This window comes from Eurytemora carolleeae, unplaced genomic scaffold (assembly GCF_000591075.1).
Source record: "Eurytemora carolleeae unplaced genomic scaffold, Eaff_2.0 scaffold809, whole genome shotgun sequence".
In the NCBI taxonomy this organism is placed as follows: Eukaryota; Metazoa; Arthropoda; class Copepoda; order Calanoida; family Temoridae; genus Eurytemora; species Eurytemora carolleeae.
In genome coordinates, this window is record NW_019396703.1 from 137,559 (window position 1) to 156,116 (window position 18,558).

Here is an 18,558-nt window from a genome sequence, read left to right on the forward strand (position 1 = left end):
CCCCGTTTATATATACATTTTGTCTACACACCGAATGATCTAAGTGACTGGGTATGCCAAATATATCAGTTTTAAGTTTAAAAAAATAATTATGAAAATCTGTCATATCCAGCTGCCAGAATTAAGGAAAATAAACCCAGATATTTTAACACGAAACTCGGGTAATAGGGACTAGGAACTAGGATACGTAGAAACTTTAAAATCAAACTAGAAAATATACACTAAGAATTTAAGCAATTTTCTAAGCTCCAAAACAAGGATTTAGGAATTAGAAACCAAAAAAACAAGGATCTTGGGAAGATTACTTAAAACGATTATCAACTGTCCGAATATCGAACAAGTTCAGATTTGTCTGAAAAATGTATAACTTTTCCCCAACTTTGGGTTAAAAACATGTGTAATAAATAATCCTTATCTTAAAATGTAACAACGTAATGCGTACTTTCCAATGACAATTACAGGCCCGCCACACCCAAAACTCTGCAAATTTATCATGATGACGTAATTTTAAATATCCTGCTCCATGCAATAACGATAAACTACTAACTAGATCCAACTAAACCATTTAGCTACAGGGTGTCCCACAAATCATGACAGTAGCAAGAGGACTTGAAGGTCGTCTTTGATCTTTGAAATAATTTACGGCATTTATTTTTAACCCAAATTTTGAAGTAAAATTTTAGAATCAATCGTCACAAAAGTATTTTTACAAAAAAGCCAAAGTGAAACTTCTGAACGAAATTCTCAATATCTCCGGTAATATTGACAGCAAAACAGGCAGACCCCATTTTGGAAATCCCAGGACTAGGAAAATTTTGTGTTTATTGTTTCAAGAATCATACATGTTGAAGACTGAATGTCTCAAATCAATCCAAAGATAAAAGACGACTTTCAAACATAATATAATAATATAAAACACGGTTCACACTGTAGTTAATTATATCCTTCATTTCATAGCTTGCTATTCAGTATTCAGATTTAAGATTTCAGACCGCGGGAAAATAAATAGACAATTGCATACAAGATTGACATATCTCAGATTTAATTAAAAATATAAACAAACCAAAGTATATTATTCTTTAATAGACTTCTTCCAAAATCTAATAAGCAGAAGTAGTTAATTTTAGAAAAATATTAAGATGTGTCTTTCCATTATTTATTAAGAACCCTTTGCAGTACGGAAATCTATATATCCAATAAGTAGTAATCTCTGTTTGGATTTTTTGGTGTCCAATCATAACTCATGAAACCATGGACCGATTTGCCTCAAATTTGATTGGGACACTCGGCAGAACCACGGGAATGTTCTTAACAATTCTCAGTAGAGCGGGTTGACTATTACAGGGAAAGTAGATTTCCAAGAAAAGATTAAATTATTTTGGATCAAATATCTCTGCAGCGTCTAAACATAAAAAAGGAAAAAGATGAAGAGGGGAAAATCCAAAATTAGATTTCCATAATAAACTTACCACTGAAACATTTAACTTAATTTGATTTAAATTCGTGAATTTGAAAGCAGGATTTTACTAAAAACCCTTTTAACATAATTATGAGTAAACCCACACTTGTCAACCCCAGAATTGTAGAATTGTACAACAATGTAGAAAAAGATGTATTTGCCAAATATACAAAGTTGTATTAAAGAGATCATAATAATAATAAAATATTATTAATAATTATGCTTTTATTTTAATACATTATGAAAATTGTTTTAAAATGTTGAAACATTTCTACTATGTATAGATTAGAATAATAATAATTATAAGGAGGTACATATAGGGAAAAAATTACTTTGCAAAGGAAAGCTAATGAATATAATGTATTGAACAATAGTTCAAACTTTTGGAAACATTCAAAATGTTGTTTGATACTTAAAAGTTGAAAAATATTTTTGTTTGATCATTAATTTGGATGAAAAGGATGTGTCTGCATAGTTTGAAGGGTAGAGATATTTTAGATTCAATGCACGTCAGCAGAACCTGCGCGCATGGTTCAGTTCATAATAAAATAATTAAATATGAAAGCTCGAACTGCAAGGGGTAAACCCTGAAACCTAGAAACTAGTTGGATAATCCTCAGAATCTGAATTCTAAGCTTTCTCTAGATGATTCACTCATACTTTGACATCTTCTTAATATCATGATTTTACTAATATTGTTTAGTATACAGTATACACGTATACTACAACTAAATGTATACTAGACGTATACCACAACAACTAAATGTATACTAGACGTATACCACAACAACTAAATGTATACTCGACGTATATCACAACAACTAAAGGTATACTCGACGTATAACACAACAACTAAAATTATTCTCGACAAGAGCTAAGTAAGAACTAAGGCAGAGAAGATTAATAAACCAGTTTCTCATCATGCATCAATGCATTCAGAATCATTCAAATATATCATAATACATACAGTAAGCAATAAACTATAGATGATTAGACATAAATGATTAGTTACACGTCTTCCTCCTATAAAATTTACACCAAACACAACAAAAACTAACCCCCAAACCCTTTTCATCGTATCAAAACAATTTCATTAAAAAAGAACGTCCTTCAAAAATTTAAATTAATATTTTTACGGCTAAAATGTTTTTCATAAAGCTTAATCTTTCCTAGACAAGGACTGATCTATTTTTTTTAATTTGCAACTCAAGGCTAAACATTCAACAATTCTAAATCGTTGAGAAGTTTTCTGTTTTTTGAAGATGATTTTCTGCCTAGTTCAGCACATTCCTAGCTCCGTCCTCTGCTCTACTAGATAAAACTCTAGCACCTTCAGGTGAAAACTAATAAAATTTTAAAACTGGAATTTTAAATAAATTCTAATTAAGATAATTCAGACCATTTCTTCATTTTAGAATAGAAAAATAGATACAAAGAAACAGCTAAAAATCAAAAGAACTTTAAAATATAACTAATATATATATTCCGTTAAATGTAACCATTCTCTTATCGTCAAATATAACTAACCTCTTTCCTTTAAATATAACTAACCTCTTTCCTTAGATAAAGAAAAACATGGCCAAAAATATTTTCTTCTGAAGTATAAAACCTTGTAAATTTAAAATCTGACAATTCCTGTCAAATTTGAATGGTAAGACATGTAAGTGACGGAGTATTAACTAGTTTATATTGTTTAAAACACAACCCATCTGTCACAAGATATTAATCACATTCACAATTGAATCACAGAAATTCACAATCCTTCCCTCCCTGTTGCATGCAGTATACAGTAGAACTGAACTATTGTTTGTAAAATCAAATTATTTATGTCTGCGTCAAGTATACGCTCTGCAGACAACCTCGCGGTATATATACTGCTCTGATCCTATAGTTAAAGCGTACAGAAAATAACTTCAAAACAACGGCTTTATTCTTTTCTTTTAAGTGCAGAAGTAAGTAAGATTTATTATTACAAATTACTGTTTNAACATCAAATACGCAATTAAGAATGACTATAATGTAATATTCCTATTCCACAGTTTTATGGTTATCCTTTGTAAGTATAACAATAATGAATTTATGAAAAAGTTCACTATAAAAGTTCACTATAAAAGTTCACTATAAAAGTGAGAAAGAAACTAGAAAGTATTCCTGGATTAAGTTTAACTCGCAGGGGAAAATATTGTTTCATGAGTTTTCTGTTGTTAATAGAATGTATATTTTAGTTTCTCCTGCTTCAATATGGATATGGCCAGCCTGCTGGCTGCTCAGCAGCTCCTCTCTAGTCCGAACAGCAACCTAACCGCAGGACAGCAGCAGCAGCTTCTAGCCAGTATGAGCAGCAGTTTAGCACAACTAACCACTAGCCAACAGCAGCAGCTGCTCGCCAGTCTGACAGGAATGTCTATGCAGAACTCAGGAAGCAGCAGTTCTATTACAGGTTTAACAACAGCTCAGCAGCAGCTCCTGGCTGCTGCCGGTACATCTCTCACTAGTGTATCCGGCAAGGATCCATACTCCAGGTCTAGTACTCCTTCCACTCCTACTCCGTCTGGTACTCCTCGTCCTACAGGTTCCAATACTCCCCGCCCTCCTGCCCCCGCCACACCCACCTCTATCCCCTCCTCCCTGAACCTGCTCTGCACCAACGGTGCCCTGGATCCCGCCAGCCAGACTAAGTACCAACAGCTCCTCTCAGTCATTGAGGAGATGTCGAAGGATATCCGACCCTGTTACGCAGGATCAAAATCAAGCGCGGAGAGACTTAAGCGAGGGATCGTCTATGCGCGTATCCTCGTTCGAGAGTGCCTAGTTGAAGCTGAGCGCAGTGCACGTAGCTAGGAATATCTCTAATACATCATCTGCTGTGCGTGAAACCTGTTTATATTGTTTTTGTAATTTATACAGCTACTGATGAGTGATAAACAAATTTGAAGCTCAACACCTGAGATTTTTACTTCGATTGTACATTGTGACCTCAACATGGAAACGTAATATTATTCTTGTACCGTATTTACATACATACACGTTTAAATAAAAATAACCCTGCGTTTAACCTGAGAGAAAGTAGATTCAGGAGACAGATTAATCAAATTATTTATCATTATGCTCTAAATTTTTTTGTTTGACTTTGATTGATTGATTGCATTTAAATATTTAACTGGTCGATATATATTCCATTATCATGACACTAGAACATTTAAAAGATTCTTCAGCACTCCCAGTACTTTAACTAAAATATAATGTTCAGAACTATGGAGTAGGAGAACTAGGGTTTACAGGTTAGATTGAGTAAAAGAACTAGGGTTTACAGGTTAGATGGAGTAGGAGAACTAGGATATACAGGTTGGAAGGAGTAGAAGAACTAGGGTTTACAGGTTGGAAGGAGTAGGAGAACTAGGGTTTACAGGTTGGATGGAGTGGGAGAACTAGGGTTTACAGGTTGGAAGGAGTAGGAGAACTAGAGTAAAGGTTGGAAGGAGTATGAGAACTAGGGTTAACAGGTTGGATGGAGTGGGAGAACTAGAGTTTACAGGTTGGAAGGAGTAGGAGAACTAGAGTAAAGGTTGGAAGGAGTATGAGAACTAGGGTTTACAGGTTGGAAGAGGGAGGGAACCCCCGGACGCCATTAGCCTCCGCTATGCAGATACGAGCCTCCCAGATTTGCTATGCAGACCAAGCCTCGACTATGCAGTGAACGAGCCTCCACCATACTGAACAGCTTTTTTTTAAATCTTGGGTTTTTTTATGTGTAATGAAAAATGTTAACAATTTTTTTGACATAGTGGCATGAGAGGTTTCCGGAGAAAGGGTAGAGTATAGAATGCTGATAGTTTGTACAATGGAATGTACAGACTCCTTATCATTGAACCTAAACGTTAACATGTACATTAAAAGAAGAGGGGGATTTTTGTAGACGTCATTTTAAGCATGAATAAAAATGCAGAAACCAATTAATGTACATTTCGCAAAGATGAGAAGTATTTATAAAATTATCATAAATAGTTCCTAATTATGACTAATAAGTAGTATATAAAACTTTAAACATTCTTGACATGAAAAGAAAAAAATGTAGAGAAAAATATTTGAATTGAATTGAATTTCATCTTTTATAATCTTCGATTCAAGCAAAAAAAAATGTTTGTAGTTCAAATTAAATCTAGAAAATTTGTAAAATTTATTTAAATCTTAACATTTTTTCAAAAAAGTAATTGTTTAAATCAAAGATTACAACAAAACAAACTAAATTTACTCCAGAAATATTTCTCCAAATATCTTCCTTTCTGTATAAGAAATGTTTTAAGTTTTAGTATAAATCTTAAAAACAACTTTATGAGCCTATTTATGTTTTTAATCATGACAATCAATAAATAAATTTAATCTTTATTAAATCCTTATGCCACTACGTCAAAAAAAAAATTGTTAACATTTTCATTAAACATTAAAACCAAGATTTAAAAAAAACTGTTCTGTATGGTGGAGGCTCGTTCACTGCATATTGGAGACACGGTCTGCATAGCGGAGGCTTGGTCTGCAAAGTGGAGGCCCAGTCTGCCTAGCAAATCAGGGAGGCTCGTTGCTGGAAAGCAGAGGTTCATGGCGTCCGGGGTTCCCTCCCTCGTTGGAAGGAGTAGAAGAACTAGGGTTTACAGGATGGAAGGAGTAGGAGAACTAGGGGTTACTGGTTGAAAAGAGTTGGAGAACTAGGGTTTACAGGTTAAAAAAGAGTAGAACTAGGGGTTACTGGTTGAAAAGAGTTGGAGAACTAGGGTTTACAGGTTCGAAGGAGTAGGAGAACTAGGGTTTACAGGATGAAAAGAGTTGGAGAACTAGGGTTTACAGGTTAAAAAAGAGTAGAACTAGGGGTTACTGGTTGAAAAGAGTTGGAGAACTAGGGTTTACAGGTTCGAAGGAGTAGGAGAACTAGGGTTTACAGGATGGGAGGAGTAGGAGAACTAGGATATGCAGGTTGGAAGGAGTAGGAGAACTAGGGTTTACAGGTTGGAAGGAGTAGGAGAACTAGGGTTTACAGGTTGGAAGGAGTAGGAGAACTAGGGTTTACAGGATGGGAGGAGTAAGAGAACTAGGATATACCAAAGACGGTAGAATAGTACAAAGCTCTTTGGAATTTACAGGTTGGAAGGAGTAGAAGAACTAGGGTATGCAGGTTGGAAGGAGTAGGAGAACTAGGTTTACAGGCTGGAAGGAGTAGGAGAACTAGGTTTACAGGTTGGAAGGAGTAGAAGAACTAGGGTTTACAGGTTGGAAGGAGTAGGAGAACTAGGTTTACAGGTTGGAAGGAGTAGAACTAGGGTATACAGGTTGGATGGAGTAGGAGAACTAGGTTTACAGGTTGGAAGGAGTAGAAGAACTAGGTTTATCTAATATTGATATTGTTTTTATCTCTCGAAAGACTCATAAACCAATTGATTTTCTAAACCAAAGGTCAAACCTAATAACTGGGTCATAAAAGCATGGAATGAAAACTGTCTGGATCATAAAGCTAGAATTTATCCTTTGACCCGGACCCATGACAAGCACAACCCGGATCTAAGCATGATTGTTCCAGAAAGAACAGTGTGTAACTGTAAAAAAAAACTTTACAAATATGTTCTGGCCTTTTGAGCTCTCAAATAAATCTTCTGGAGATAATAAAAATTTCGTTCAGCTTTCAATTTATTTAAGAGGACCAAAATTGCGTGCAAACGTCCAACATCTTTGCCATCGCTAAGGTACAATTTACAAAGTCACCAACGAGAATTTTTTTTTATTTTCATGAAAAATTTGCTGAAATGAGTGAAAATTTAAAAAAACCGGTGTATTTTCCAGGATAAAAATCCGTACAATTTGAAAACAAATCCGTACAATCCGTACAATTTTAGGGTTAAAAAAAAACAATCCGTACAATCCGTACATTTTGGCCACCCTGTAAATGGTTAAGCACAAAATGAGCCAATTTTGGAGGCAGACGCTGGGGAAGGTGGGGAAGACTTCACTGCAGATTTTACATTTGTACATGCCCACTTTTTCAACAATTTTCAATTAAATTAGTATTTATTTATGGTTATGTTAGGTTAAGACCCTTTCTGGGCCGAGCGCTGCGGCTCAGACAGGCTAGGGGGCCGAGCGCTGCCGCCACGGGTTAGGTTAAGTTATGACACTTTCTGGGCCGAGCGCTGCGGCTAGGATTCAATCTCTATCTATAAATGTCATCCCCCTTAATCATGCTTTTAATTAAGCGCGGCAGTCAAGTCTTCCCAACCTCGCACACTCGAAGGCTGGAGTTCAACGTCTGCCAGTTTTGGACCACAAAGAACCTTGAATGCAAGATCACGGACTGAACAATTTCTGTACATCGTCTCTTTAGCCTCATCTTTAGTGGGCACTACTGTAGCTATTGAAGATCAAAGACGATGTAAAGTTGGTTTCGTGCTTCAATACATCGACTGAAATCGATATCCTAAGCGCAAACTTTTAAATAGAAGGATTAAAGTTTAAGGATTATCAGTAAATCCGCCAAGAGATAAATAATAAATGATTAATCCGCCAAGAGATAAATAATAAATGATTTAAAGAATGGACTCAAGGGTCAGCAGGGAAAATCGAACCGACTGAACGTATTATAAATATAATTAAAATACACAAATAAGTTTCAACCTCGAGTGATGTTGATTAGTTTAAAATTTCTAAAAATTAGGCACGGGGAGCGGAAAGGAATATCTATTTTATCTAGCAGATAACCATATTTTCCGTCATAATAAAAGAATGATAAGAATTATAGTCATATAACCGTAAATACTGCAAAAACTATCTTTTTTCATTTTTCAAAATATCAAATGCTCGGATTTACCCTTCTCTTAACAAGTAAAAAGTAGGTATTTGTAGACAGGCAATTCAAAGAATCTATTTTATTAAAGGGACTGTAGGCGTAATTTTAAGTGACCCTTCATCTGTAGAGTAGAGTGTCCAATTCACAACAGTACCCTGTAAACCTGTGCCCAGTCAATCTAAAGAAACGCATGTATATGTTAAACACTAGACTTATAACATGTTATTAAGAAATATGAATATTTACTTATTAAGTAGCAGAAAATAAATGATTAATTCGAATTTTTAAAACCCGTTTTTTACATATTCGGTATTTTCGAGGTATACAATACATGTAACGTCAGCTGAGATGAGTTTACACTGTACGCCAAAGTTCATTCCCGTTTTATAACAACTGTGACACTATTTAAGAGATAAACACACAGAGTTCTCTGGCGTCAATGATCAGCCTAAGGTTTAAAGGTTACCGTTGTGATTTGGAGGGTCACTTGAAATTACGCTAACAGACCCTTTAAAATATTATTATACTAGTAGAGAACTACGTCCTAAGAAAACAAACGAATAGTTAAAACATTTAAAGAATATATTTAATATATGTTGACGCCTTTCATTATTTTCTAAAACCATTACATCGACAGATAAAGCATACTAACTAATGCGCACAGTTGTAAATTTAAAATGATAGCCTCTGGTGTTTAAACTACGATCTACAGAATATTCAGGAAGGATTCCAGATTACTGGGTTGCGTTGATGATCTGGACAAAGTCAGGCTTTAGCGAAGCTCCGCCGACCAGGGAACCGTCAATATCAGGACAAGCGGCTAGCTCACGGCAGTTACCGGCAGATACTGATCCACCGTATAGAATTCTGGTGGATTCGGCAACCTTTAAAAAAAATCAGTTAGAACGTTTTCAGTAATTTGTTCTTAAATTTACTGGAATTTGAACCATTTGAATTATTACCTCTGCAGAAACGTTTTCAGCCAGCCAGTTCCTGATGGCAGCATGAACCTCCTGTGCTTGTTCAGGAGAAGCGGTCTTACCGGTTCCAATCGCCCAAACCGGTTCGTAGGCGATCACAACCTTGCTCCAGTCGGAGACATTGTCAGCAATAGCCTTCAGCTGACGGAAGCAAACCTCGGTAGTTTTGCCGGCCTCCCTCTCCTCCAGCTGCTCTCCAATACAAGGGACAACCTTGAGTCCTTGCTTCAGAGCGAAACCAACCTTCTCTCCGATAAGCTGATCAGTTTCTCCGAAGACGTTCCTTCTCTCTGAGTGTCCGAGGATCACCCATTCACATCCACAATCCTTGATCATGGCAGGACAGATCTCTCCTAGATAGTGTTATTATTTTAATAATAAACAAAACCTCTAGAAAGCTTATTGGATTACCAAAAATAAAGAAGTAAAGGTTGTTAAAATAAGCAATCTATTCTTGGTTGTCATAAAGAAGTTATGAATTAATCACAGAAAAAAATACGCTATTTATCCAGCAAAATTTTTAATAACTAGGCTTTTAGGGCTTTCCTGTTTATAATTTTAGCTTTTTAATATTGCTGTAAAAGTTAGCCATTTAGATTTTTTTTCTAATTTTAGCGATTTTTTTCGAATTGGCGCATATTCCCCCCCCCCCCCTAAAAGAGTTTAACTATTTTTTAGGGTTTCTTTTTCATTTTTGATGTTCCATAAACCTTCCCTGGGGTCATGTGAGGTCCCACACAAAATTTGGGAACGATCGGTTCAGCCGTTTTGACGTTTATTGGATACAAACGGACAGACAAACAAACCAAAAAAATTTTTATCAGATCTTAGGTAAAAAAAACTTGAAATTTTACCTGTAAATGCTCCGCTGTCGGCCTTGTAGCAGTTTTGAGCTGCTACTCCGATCGTTTGGGGTAGCTTAGACCTGACATACTCCAGGTAGCAGGGAGATACTCCAACCACAACCTCTGCATACAGGTTAGTTTAGTATTAAGAGTTGTTATTAGTAGGATAACGAGGAAAACTCAAAAAAGCACCGCTTAGCTTTTGAGACTTAATTGTTGTACCCACCCTAATTTTTTCAACCCCCCCCCCCCCGGTTCCCATCCCCCTCGTTGGGAGGTACGCACTACCAAATGCCCTTGAAACAAACTAACCTGTATTAGGGTCCAAGGGTCCTTTGGTAAGAAAATCAACAATTTTGTCAATACTCTCCTTAGTTCCATTCATCTTCCAGTTTCCACCAACAAAGAACTTGCGGCCCATGTTTATTCTGAAAATAAACGGCGAAAATAGTAGTTTTTAAAGTTTGGGGGTATTTACAATACGATCCTCTCCATACTAAGTGATTAAACCCTTCAGTATGGGAGTAATCACATATATTTCTCCTCTCTAACAAAGGAGAAAGAAACAAAAGTAAAAAAAAATCAAACAAACAAAATTTACAAACAGTAGTTTTAGTTTAGTTACAAACTGATTCCAATTTCACTTTATAGTGCGTAAAAAAGGTTGAAAAGTAGTTAATATAAAGTAGTTTTAACTATTATCAAGTTTTTGTCTTTGATACGTTGTGAACATAATTTTTTCAGAATAAGAGAACTGAATAATAGAAGAAAGAAGTATAAATACTTTTTATTTTGCAACAGTTAGCAGTTTTACTGCAGTAAGTTTCAGTATCATAACTGTCGTATGATATATTTACATCATAACGCCCGTTAGTTGCATCATAACTGCGGTTAGTTCAGACATAACAACAGTTAATTCAATCTTAACTACAGTTAGTTGCATCATAACCGCGGTTAATTCAGTCTTAACTACAGTTAGTCGCATCATAACTGCGGTTCATTCAATATTAACTGCGGTTAGTAACATCATAACTGCGGTTATTTCAATATTAACTGCGGTTAATAACATCATAACTGCAGTGAAATACATCATAACTAGCTGCGGCTAAATACGTCATAACTGAGGTTAAATACACCATAACTGCGGTTAAATATATCATGACTGCGGTTAAATAAAACATAACTGCGGTTAAATACATCATAACTGCGGTTAAATACATCATAACTGCGGTTGAATACATCATGACTGCGGTTAAATAAAACATAACTGCGGTTAAATACATCATAACTGCAGTTAAATACATCATAACTGTGGTTGAATACATCATGACTGCGGTTAAATACAACAGAACTGCAGTGAAATACATCACAACTGCGGTAAAATACATCATAACTGCGGTTAAACACATCATAACTGCTTTTAATAACTGTTAAATGAAACAAGTTACATCCTGAGTGCTACGAACTGGTGAAAAACATCTAGGATGTTTGGGTCCAGATCCTGGGTGAAGAGTAGGGTCTCCAGAGTTGTACTGTACTTCTCAACCTTAGCAAACATTTTACGTTTATATACAGTAAGGGTGATTGATTTGTGACTTTTTTTAGAAATCAGCTATCCGCCCACCAGAGGTTGCTGCGTATTCACTTAATAAGATATTGCAATCAAAAAATTCAAAATCGTCCATACGATTGCAAAATGACTATTTAATATCGACGATATCACCGTAAGGCCCACAAAAAAATATAAATAAAAAATGTCATGTTATAATCACTTTCTTGGAAATTTTATGCGGAATTCAAATCTGAAAAGCGCTTTTAAAAAAATGTAAATTGAATGAGTTACGAGCTAATTAACTTCTTTTAAAAGCGCTAAATGATTATATAAAATTGCAAAAAAAAAACATATTCATGATGAATCATTAACATCTGACGAAGTCTACTAATAGTATAATACCTGTTCATGATGAATCATGAATATCTGATGTAGTCTACCAATGGTATAATACCTGTTCATGATGAATCATGAATATCTGATGAAGTCTACCAATGGTCCACTGAAACCAAGGAGTCCTGAAATCTACTGCGTCTGTGTCACAGCGAACCAAGTGCTCTGAGAGGATCATGATGAATCTCTGGAAGATGATGAGGAACAGGTTCTTCTGGTCTGCCTGAGCTGTTTCCAATCTATCCTCTAGCTTCTCAACCTTAAAATAATAGTAATCAAAATCTTTGAATATTTATTTTTTAGTCCAGTCTTAATTATTTTCCTGGCAAAGAAAAAGGGATATAACTTTTATGATCAAATAGAATAGAACAATTTGATTGTGAACTTATTTGATTGATTTAAAACAATTAAATTCTAACCTGGTCCACGGTTGGTTTATCTCCATTTTTACTTTTCCTCCGGCCTCTGGTCTCGTCCTCGCTGTCCGAGGAATCACTGTCACTGTCGTCAATCTGCTTTCTTGCTTCACTTGCCTCTTTCTGCAGCTTGGAAACGTGTTTGTTCATTTTCCTACAAACAAACACATGTTGAATTTTTATTCGAGAAAAATACAGATTACATCATGAATTACAAAACGCGATGTTTATAAATACGAGAAAAAGACTGGTCTGATCTCATCAAAACATCTTAGGATTTTATTGGCAAAGAGATGGGAAATAGTGAAAATATAAAAAAGCAGTCCTAAGGATCCATATCCAGAAGATTTAATCTCCCTGGATCTAGAGCCAAGAGGCAAAATATAAACCAAAATGATTTTTTTTAAAAGATTTTTTGCTTAAGTTATTAAAGTGTTGACTAGAGAGGTTGTTAACCCCTCTTTGATCGCTCAATGGTAAAGTTCGAGTTTGGAAATAATTGGCAAAAAAAGATAAAAAATATTTTAATTTTATTTAGTAAATGAAATTGCTAAAACGTGAAAAATGTTTCTGAGCTGGATCCGGATCCATTTTTTAACATAAAGAACCCGGGATCCGGATGGCCCACTAGCATTGCAAAAAATAATATTTTTGGGGTTAAAAATTCTTGTAACTGTTTTGAGTTTAACACTATACCTGATAGTTAGATGAACAATCTCCCAGATATAACACTTGGAGAACTCTGGTACCATATCCTTGCTAAACACCCAGTTGGCAACTGCGGCGCACTCTACGATCTGTGTCTTCAACATCTTGTCGATCAAGACAACCAACATCTAGAACAGGTTTTTAAAATTAATATTGAAATAAAAAAGAAGAAAGAATATAAATTAAAAAATAAAAACCGTTGGTTTATATTTTCTTGAAAATTATTCACCCCATTCTCCCTTCTACAACATCCGCATTTTCCCAGATGTTAAGTATGTGCACGCTTAACGTTTTTCTGTGGATTTTATTCGCTGAATTGGGGGGAAATAACAGATGTTTTGGGGGAACGACTCAAAAAAGGTGCAAGAACGGCAATTTGGCATCCAATTTTTACTCCTCCCACATACCCCCCCCCCCATATCAACCATTTTTTTTAAATATATACCCCTGTGAAAAAAAAAAATACAAAATCATTAAATTAAGGTTCAGTCGGATTATTTAGAGATTAGAATTCGTTTTCAAGGAAGGTCTTACCTGCTGATGAGTTCTCCATAGTTCGATGAGACTTCGGAGCATACATATCTGTGCTTCCTCGGAGCTACCCAGGCTTTTAAACACGGAGTGGAACTTGGCAATAGCAGCGAAGGAATGTGAGAAGGATTTATGCCCCAGAAAGAGCAGAGTTTGAACAAACACTTCTATCTTGGCTGGATTATAGATTGCCTCGGAGATATCGTCTTCTCCTGTTGGAGGATCAAGCTCTTGCTTCAGGAGAACAAGAATCTCATCGGAGGTACATTTCCTCTTGACAGCCGCGATTAGGTTTGCCGAAGCTCTTGTCTCGACAGTGCCAGGATATGGTCCGTCCACTGCAAACTTAAAGTTTGGAGTTGGTTTATCAGGCAGAAATGCGGCAAATGTTTCTGGGATAAGCTCCACCACTCGTTGATGGTAGGAGAGACGGAGACACTTGAGCAGAGTTTCACGAATAAACTTGGCTTTAGGCTGCTCGGGATCTTGGCTCAGAGCATCATCCCAATCATCCCAACTCCAACGGAACTAAAATAAAAATTTGAAAATACAATAATTCATAATTAAATATATTTTGAATGTCATTATTTATTACCTGAAAGTTTGACAGATGATATGAGAACCAGTTTACAAATCTGTCAAAACATGTTTTATTCATCAAATCAATCCTTTCGTACAGTAGCTCTGTAGCCTGAGCCAGAACCTGGGGCATAGTGCTAGGCTGAAGTTTGCAAAGCTCAATCATAATCGATCCATACGCGATCTCAAGACACAGGGGGTTTGGGAGACGGAATAGTTCTCCGAACATAACCTCGACAATGATATATTCAAGTGGAATCTTGTTCTTGAGAGGATAGGAAAGAAGCTGTGCGGCGCACTCCTTCCTCTCCTCGTGGTTGGACATCATGATGTGCCGGAGTTGTTCCTCGATCAACCAGCGCTCAATACTGTGCTGACCAGGCAGTATAGGACCCTCAGGACAATCAGTGTAATCAAACATTCTAAACAAAATCATTCAAATTTATTAATTAATTAGTTTCTCCCAATTCAGTAATTAAAAAACCAGTCTCACATATAGGGGGAAAAGAATTTTTTAAGAGTGGGTAAAATTTCAAAATAAATAAACCCCTGTAAGACTGAATGGTGATAACTTTTTAACTTGATGCTAAAATATATAACAATGTTTTCCCCTCTGAGCTTTACAGAAAAACATTAAAAGCTGCAATCTTCTAGTCGCAACAAGTTCACAGAAAAAGAATTAAGAGTTTGAGAATTTTTGGCAAAAACAATTTTTTGCATGTTGAAGTGTAAGTTCGCTTTAAATCTTGCAAACACAATTAACAATCTTAATTACCTGAATATAACAGTGGGTAGAGGATACAGGGTACTAGGATGGTGTGGGGGAGGAACAAGACTGGGTAGATTATGTTGCAGAGCCTCACAGAGGGTGGAATCAAAGGCAAGATAAGGTCGGATAATATGCTTCTCAATCCACATGTCGGAGCGGAGACGTTTTATCTGCTGCCAGAGACAGTCCAGGTACTCCTCTTGTGGATGCGGATGGTCGGATTTAAAAACACGGAGTGCGTTGTGGTGAATCTTTTTCCTGCGCTTGATGTATCCTTCCAGGCTTCCCAACATCCGGTCAAGCTCACTCTCCTTCTTCTCATAGAGTTCACGCCCTACCCAGGGTAGAGCGGAGAGGACACTATACGCAAACCAATCTCTGCGAACCTGTGGGACTCCCTCCTCTAGAGCAGCATCAACAAAGTTGTCTAGAAGCTGGAGCAGGGATCCAGCAGATACCACGTGACAGTTTACTAGATCAGACATAAACCGGAGCAGGAACCTTGCATCAGCCCAACGGAGACTTTTCAAACAATCCTTAATAAATTCGGTTGAGTTTGATTTTTTTCACGGATTTTAGATAGGTTTTAAAATATCGTGCGAGTTGCCTTAAAAAAATCTGGTCCGATCGGTTTAGCTGTTTTGAGTTTGACGTTTATTGGATATAAAGAAACAAACTTCCAGATTCTACAGTACACTTATTTGGGAATTCCTGGTGTATCTTACTTGCATAAATATATGAAGAAATGAGGAGAATATATTTATGATCAGTAAAGTTTGGTTTTAATTCCTAGGTATCTTACTTGCATAAATATATGATTACTAGAAATTCAAGGCGCTTCGCGCCCTTCTTTCTAGCCTTAGAGGGCGCTTCGCTCCCATCTTCTAAATTAGTTGTGAACATGTTCTCTTTGTGTACATCGTAAAACAAAATTCCTTGCATAAATATATGAATAAGTGAGGAGAATATATTTATGAAAAGTAAAGTTTGGTTTCAATTCCTGGTGTATATTCCTTGCATAAATATAGTGATGAGAATATATTTATGATTAGTAAGGTTTGGTTTCAATTCCTGGTGTATCTTCCTTGCATAAACATATAAATAAGTGAAGAGAATATTTTTATGATCAGTAAAGTTTGGTTTCAATTCTTACCTTGGTGGACTTCACCAGCAGTTCTACGCATTCTCCTCCAAAGTTGTAGTTTTTAGTATTAAGTAAACCAATGAGAGTTGTATAGATCGTACACTTATCAGGCAGCTTTATCGCACACTCGATCAATATCTTCAAGATCTTACTCTTGTAGGTTGATAGATCAGCCTCTAGTACACTAGCCAACCCTTCCAGGTTACTCTCAAGGGACGCAGTGCTCTTCTCTCCTACCCGGAGAATAAGAGACTCCAACCTGTCCTCTATTTCCATATGTTCGTTGGTTCTCCTCTTCTTGGACCTGTATCCATCGTCATCGTCATGAGCGCGCTTTCGTCGGTTCATCTTGCCTGAAAGAATCACATTAAATTAGCATGAATCATCTTTGAACTTTTATCACATTAAATACTGAACAAAACAAATACAAAAGTTTAACTGGCTCGCGATTTTGTCTCTGAATCGTTTGCTAGATCGTCAAAGCTGGAAGTGGTAGAACCCTCTTCGGGTTCTGAGTTATCAACCTTGTCTTCATCCGAGGTTTCACTTTCGTTTACGTCTTCAAGAGATAGTCTGGGTTTCGTTATCCTGAGCGGGGTTCGAGGTTTTAAGAAGAGATCATCGTCCTTGGATACCGTATCTCGGTCACCAATTACACTGCCCATATCGGTTGTAGCCACGGAGATGTCTTCTTCCATAACCTCCGGAATAAAAAATTCCTCCTGTCTACTCAAGGGCATCAGAAATATAATCTCGGAGTCTGTGTAAACCTCGATAGCAGGATACGCACACAGGTTTCTTTCCGAAATGTATTTTCGCAATTTTGGGTAAATACGGAAAATGGCCATGTAGATGGAAAGGGTTGTTCTGAATGGAAACGTAGTAGTTACAACGAAATGCGCTTTAGGAACATGGAATATCTTGAAACCATGAGAGATTAACAACTCCATTTCCTTCCTACTCGGCGGATCGTCTCCGTGACTAAGGATCGGTCCGACTGCAAACCTGAGATCTGATTCCGGCACAGTCTCCGGATCATCATAATATATCCCTATCTGTTCCCTGGTTGGAACTAAGCAGTAGCTTTCAGTAAACAGTTCTCCAGCCTGCTTGTAAGCTCCGGTCCGAGTTTTGTACGCTATCACCATTGGTCCGTACTTGAACTCTTTAGTTTCAATGTTTATACTTGAGAATAGACCGGACACAATTAGATAGAGGAGAATCGTGAAAACTAAGGAGGCAAGAAGTCCCAAAAACACTGTTTCATAAGTTAGATTACTTAGTATGAGATCCATCATTTTTTTTCTGAAATATTTTATTAAGAATCGGTTAAACCTCCCTGGACAAATGATGTTGAAAACAGGTCAGTCTTCGCGTGTATCGATCTAAATATTTAAATCTCACAGTGCAAAATTGTCATTTCCCAGAAAAGTTTATCCGAAACACTTATAGAAAGTTGAATTTTTAGGCGAAATTTAGTGGTTACTTGTTAAACAGCCATTGTATGTAAATTTACCCAATAGCAATCCTAAATAGTTCCAAAACCGGTTTCAAATTTCCTCGCTAAATCAGTTTAAGGACAGACCCGTTCTGTTGATTAGAGGCATGATCCTTGTATGTTGGTTATCGGTTATATTAAACATTCATAGGAAATTTGGTTGTTAACTCCTTCTTCGTGTTATAGTTTATATTTTTTGTGTCACTCTCTCGTCGACCGGGTTTTCAATTATTTATTCCGAAGGAACTAGTAATCTTAAATTTGAACACAGAACGTGATTAAAAATAATTTTTAAGTTTAAAACCAAACGTAAATCATTAAATCTAAATAACATTTGAAATTGTTGTTTTAGACCGGCCGGCATAGAGCGATAAGTATACTTCATACCCAAATGATTTAACATAATCAAAAGCGATCGAAAACACTGGAGTGAAGCTAATTTCTAACACAACAAAGTAACTTTGGGCGTGTAACAATTGTAGAGAATGTCACGAAGCTGTTTGATGTGATATAATCGGCAATTTGCAAAATGGAGCAAGGAAGGACGTCTAGAGGTTGTTAACAATTGCGGCATTTGCACTAAGAGAAACATTGTTTGGTTTGGATACTTCATAATAATGAGATTTCAACGACGACATTTTCTGATATATATAGGTGGTGTATTTTTCGACCTACACATATCCGCCATACTCCACTTGTGACCTACGCCAAATCCGCTATACTACAGATCCGACCTGTTAGCACGTGGTATTACAGCTGCTTTATGGACTTGTGGCCGCAGCGCCCGGCCCCCTAGCCTGTCCTAGCCGCAGCGCTCGGCCCAGAAATTGTCTTAGAAATCTGTATGTAATTTAG

General features: G+C 36.5%; 4 protein-coding genes across 5 annotated transcripts; 1 reads left to right on the plus strand and 3 right to left on the minus strand.

Annotated features, from left to right (window-relative positions):
* The first annotated feature begins 2,617 nt into the window (after nt 1–2,617).
* LOC111707579 (cyclin-dependent kinase 2-associated protein 2) lies at nt 2,618–4,514 on the plus strand. Of its 2 annotated transcripts, none has more exons than XM_023480704.1 (2): nt 2,618–2,795; nt 3,685–4,514. In XM_023480704.1, the coding sequence occupies exon 2, from the start codon at nt 3,701–3,703 to the stop codon at nt 4,298–4,300; it is 600 nt and encodes a 199-aa protein (XP_023336472.1). In that variant the 5' UTR covers nt 2,618–2,795; nt 3,685–3,700; the 3' UTR covers nt 4,301–4,514. The 2 variants fall into 2 exon arrangements, with proteins under 2 accessions (XP_023336472.1, XP_023336470.1); XM_023480702.1 differs by lacking the exon at nt 2,618–2,795 and adding an exon at nt 3,300–3,411.
* A 4,338-nt stretch (nt 4,515–8,852) lies between these two features.
* On the minus strand, nt 8,853–10,564 carry LOC111707577 (triosephosphate isomerase). The gene is made up of 4 exons (XM_023480691.1): nt 10,426–10,564; nt 10,123–10,236; nt 9,251–9,621; nt 8,853–9,172 (listed from the first exon to the last, which is right to left on the minus strand). Exons 1-4 carry the CDS (start codon nt 10,532–10,534, stop codon nt 9,023–9,025), a joined length of 744 nt encoding a protein of 247 aa, XP_023336459.1. The 5' UTR covers nt 10,535–10,564; the 3' UTR covers nt 8,853–9,022.
* A 321-nt stretch (nt 10,565–10,885) lies between these two features.
* On the minus strand, nt 10,886–16,559 carry LOC111707575 (nuclear cap-binding protein subunit 1). The gene is made up of 8 exons (XM_023480689.1): nt 16,215–16,559; nt 15,068–15,597; nt 14,309–14,714; nt 13,717–14,241; nt 13,171–13,310; nt 12,478–12,628; nt 12,120–12,317; nt 10,886–11,659 (listed from the first exon to the last, which is right to left on the minus strand). The coding sequence occupies exons 1-8, from the start codon at nt 16,551–16,553 to the stop codon at nt 11,558–11,560; spliced, it is 2,391 nt and encodes a 796-aa protein (XP_023336457.1). The 5' UTR covers nt 16,554–16,559; the 3' UTR covers nt 10,886–11,557.
* On the minus strand, nt 16,559–17,537 carry LOC111707576 (testis-expressed protein 264). The gene has a single exon (XM_023480690.1). It carries the CDS (start codon nt 17,501–17,503, stop codon nt 16,640–16,642), a length of 864 nt encoding a protein of 287 aa, XP_023336458.1. The 5' UTR covers nt 17,504–17,537; the 3' UTR covers nt 16,559–16,639.
* Between the last annotated feature and the right edge of the window lie 1,021 nt (nt 17,538–18,558).

What these genes read in the sequence shown, in the direction of transcription:
- LOC111707576 (XM_023480690.1), bottom strand. Translation starts at nt 17,503, where the DNA reads ATGATGGATCTCATACTAAGTAATCTAACTTATGAAACAGTGTTTTTG.
- LOC111707575 (XM_023480689.1), bottom strand. Translation starts at nt 16,553, where the DNA reads ATGAACCGACGAAAGCGCGCTCATGACGATGACGATGGATACAGGTCC. An exon ending in TGCTGGTGAAGTCCACCAAG is followed by an intron (nt 15,598 to 16,214) that starts GTAAGAATTGAA and finishes GAATTTATTAAG; the next exon opens with GATTGTTTGAAAAGTCTCCG. An exon ending in ATCATCTGTCAAACTTTCAG is followed by an intron (nt 14,242 to 14,308) that starts GTAATAAATAAT and finishes TTTTTATTTTAG; the next exon opens with TTCCGTTGGAGTTGGGATGA.
- LOC111707579 (XM_023480704.1), top strand. Translation starts at nt 3,701, where the DNA reads ATGGATATGGCCAGCCTGCTGGCTGCTCAGCAGCTCCTCTCTAGTCCG.
- LOC111707577 (XM_023480691.1), bottom strand. Translation starts at nt 10,534, where the DNA reads ATGGGCCGCAAGTTCTTTGTTGGTGGAAACTGGAAGATGAATGGAACT. An exon ending in ACCCTTGGACCCTAATACAG is followed by an intron (nt 10,237 to 10,425) that starts GTTAGTTTGTTT and finishes ACCTGTATGCAG; the next exon opens with AGGTTGTGGTTGGAGTATCT. An exon ending in CTGAAAACGTTTCTGCAGAG is followed by an intron (nt 9,173 to 9,250) that starts GTAATAATTCAA and finishes TTTTTTTTAAAG; the next exon opens with GTTGCCGAATCCACCAGAAT.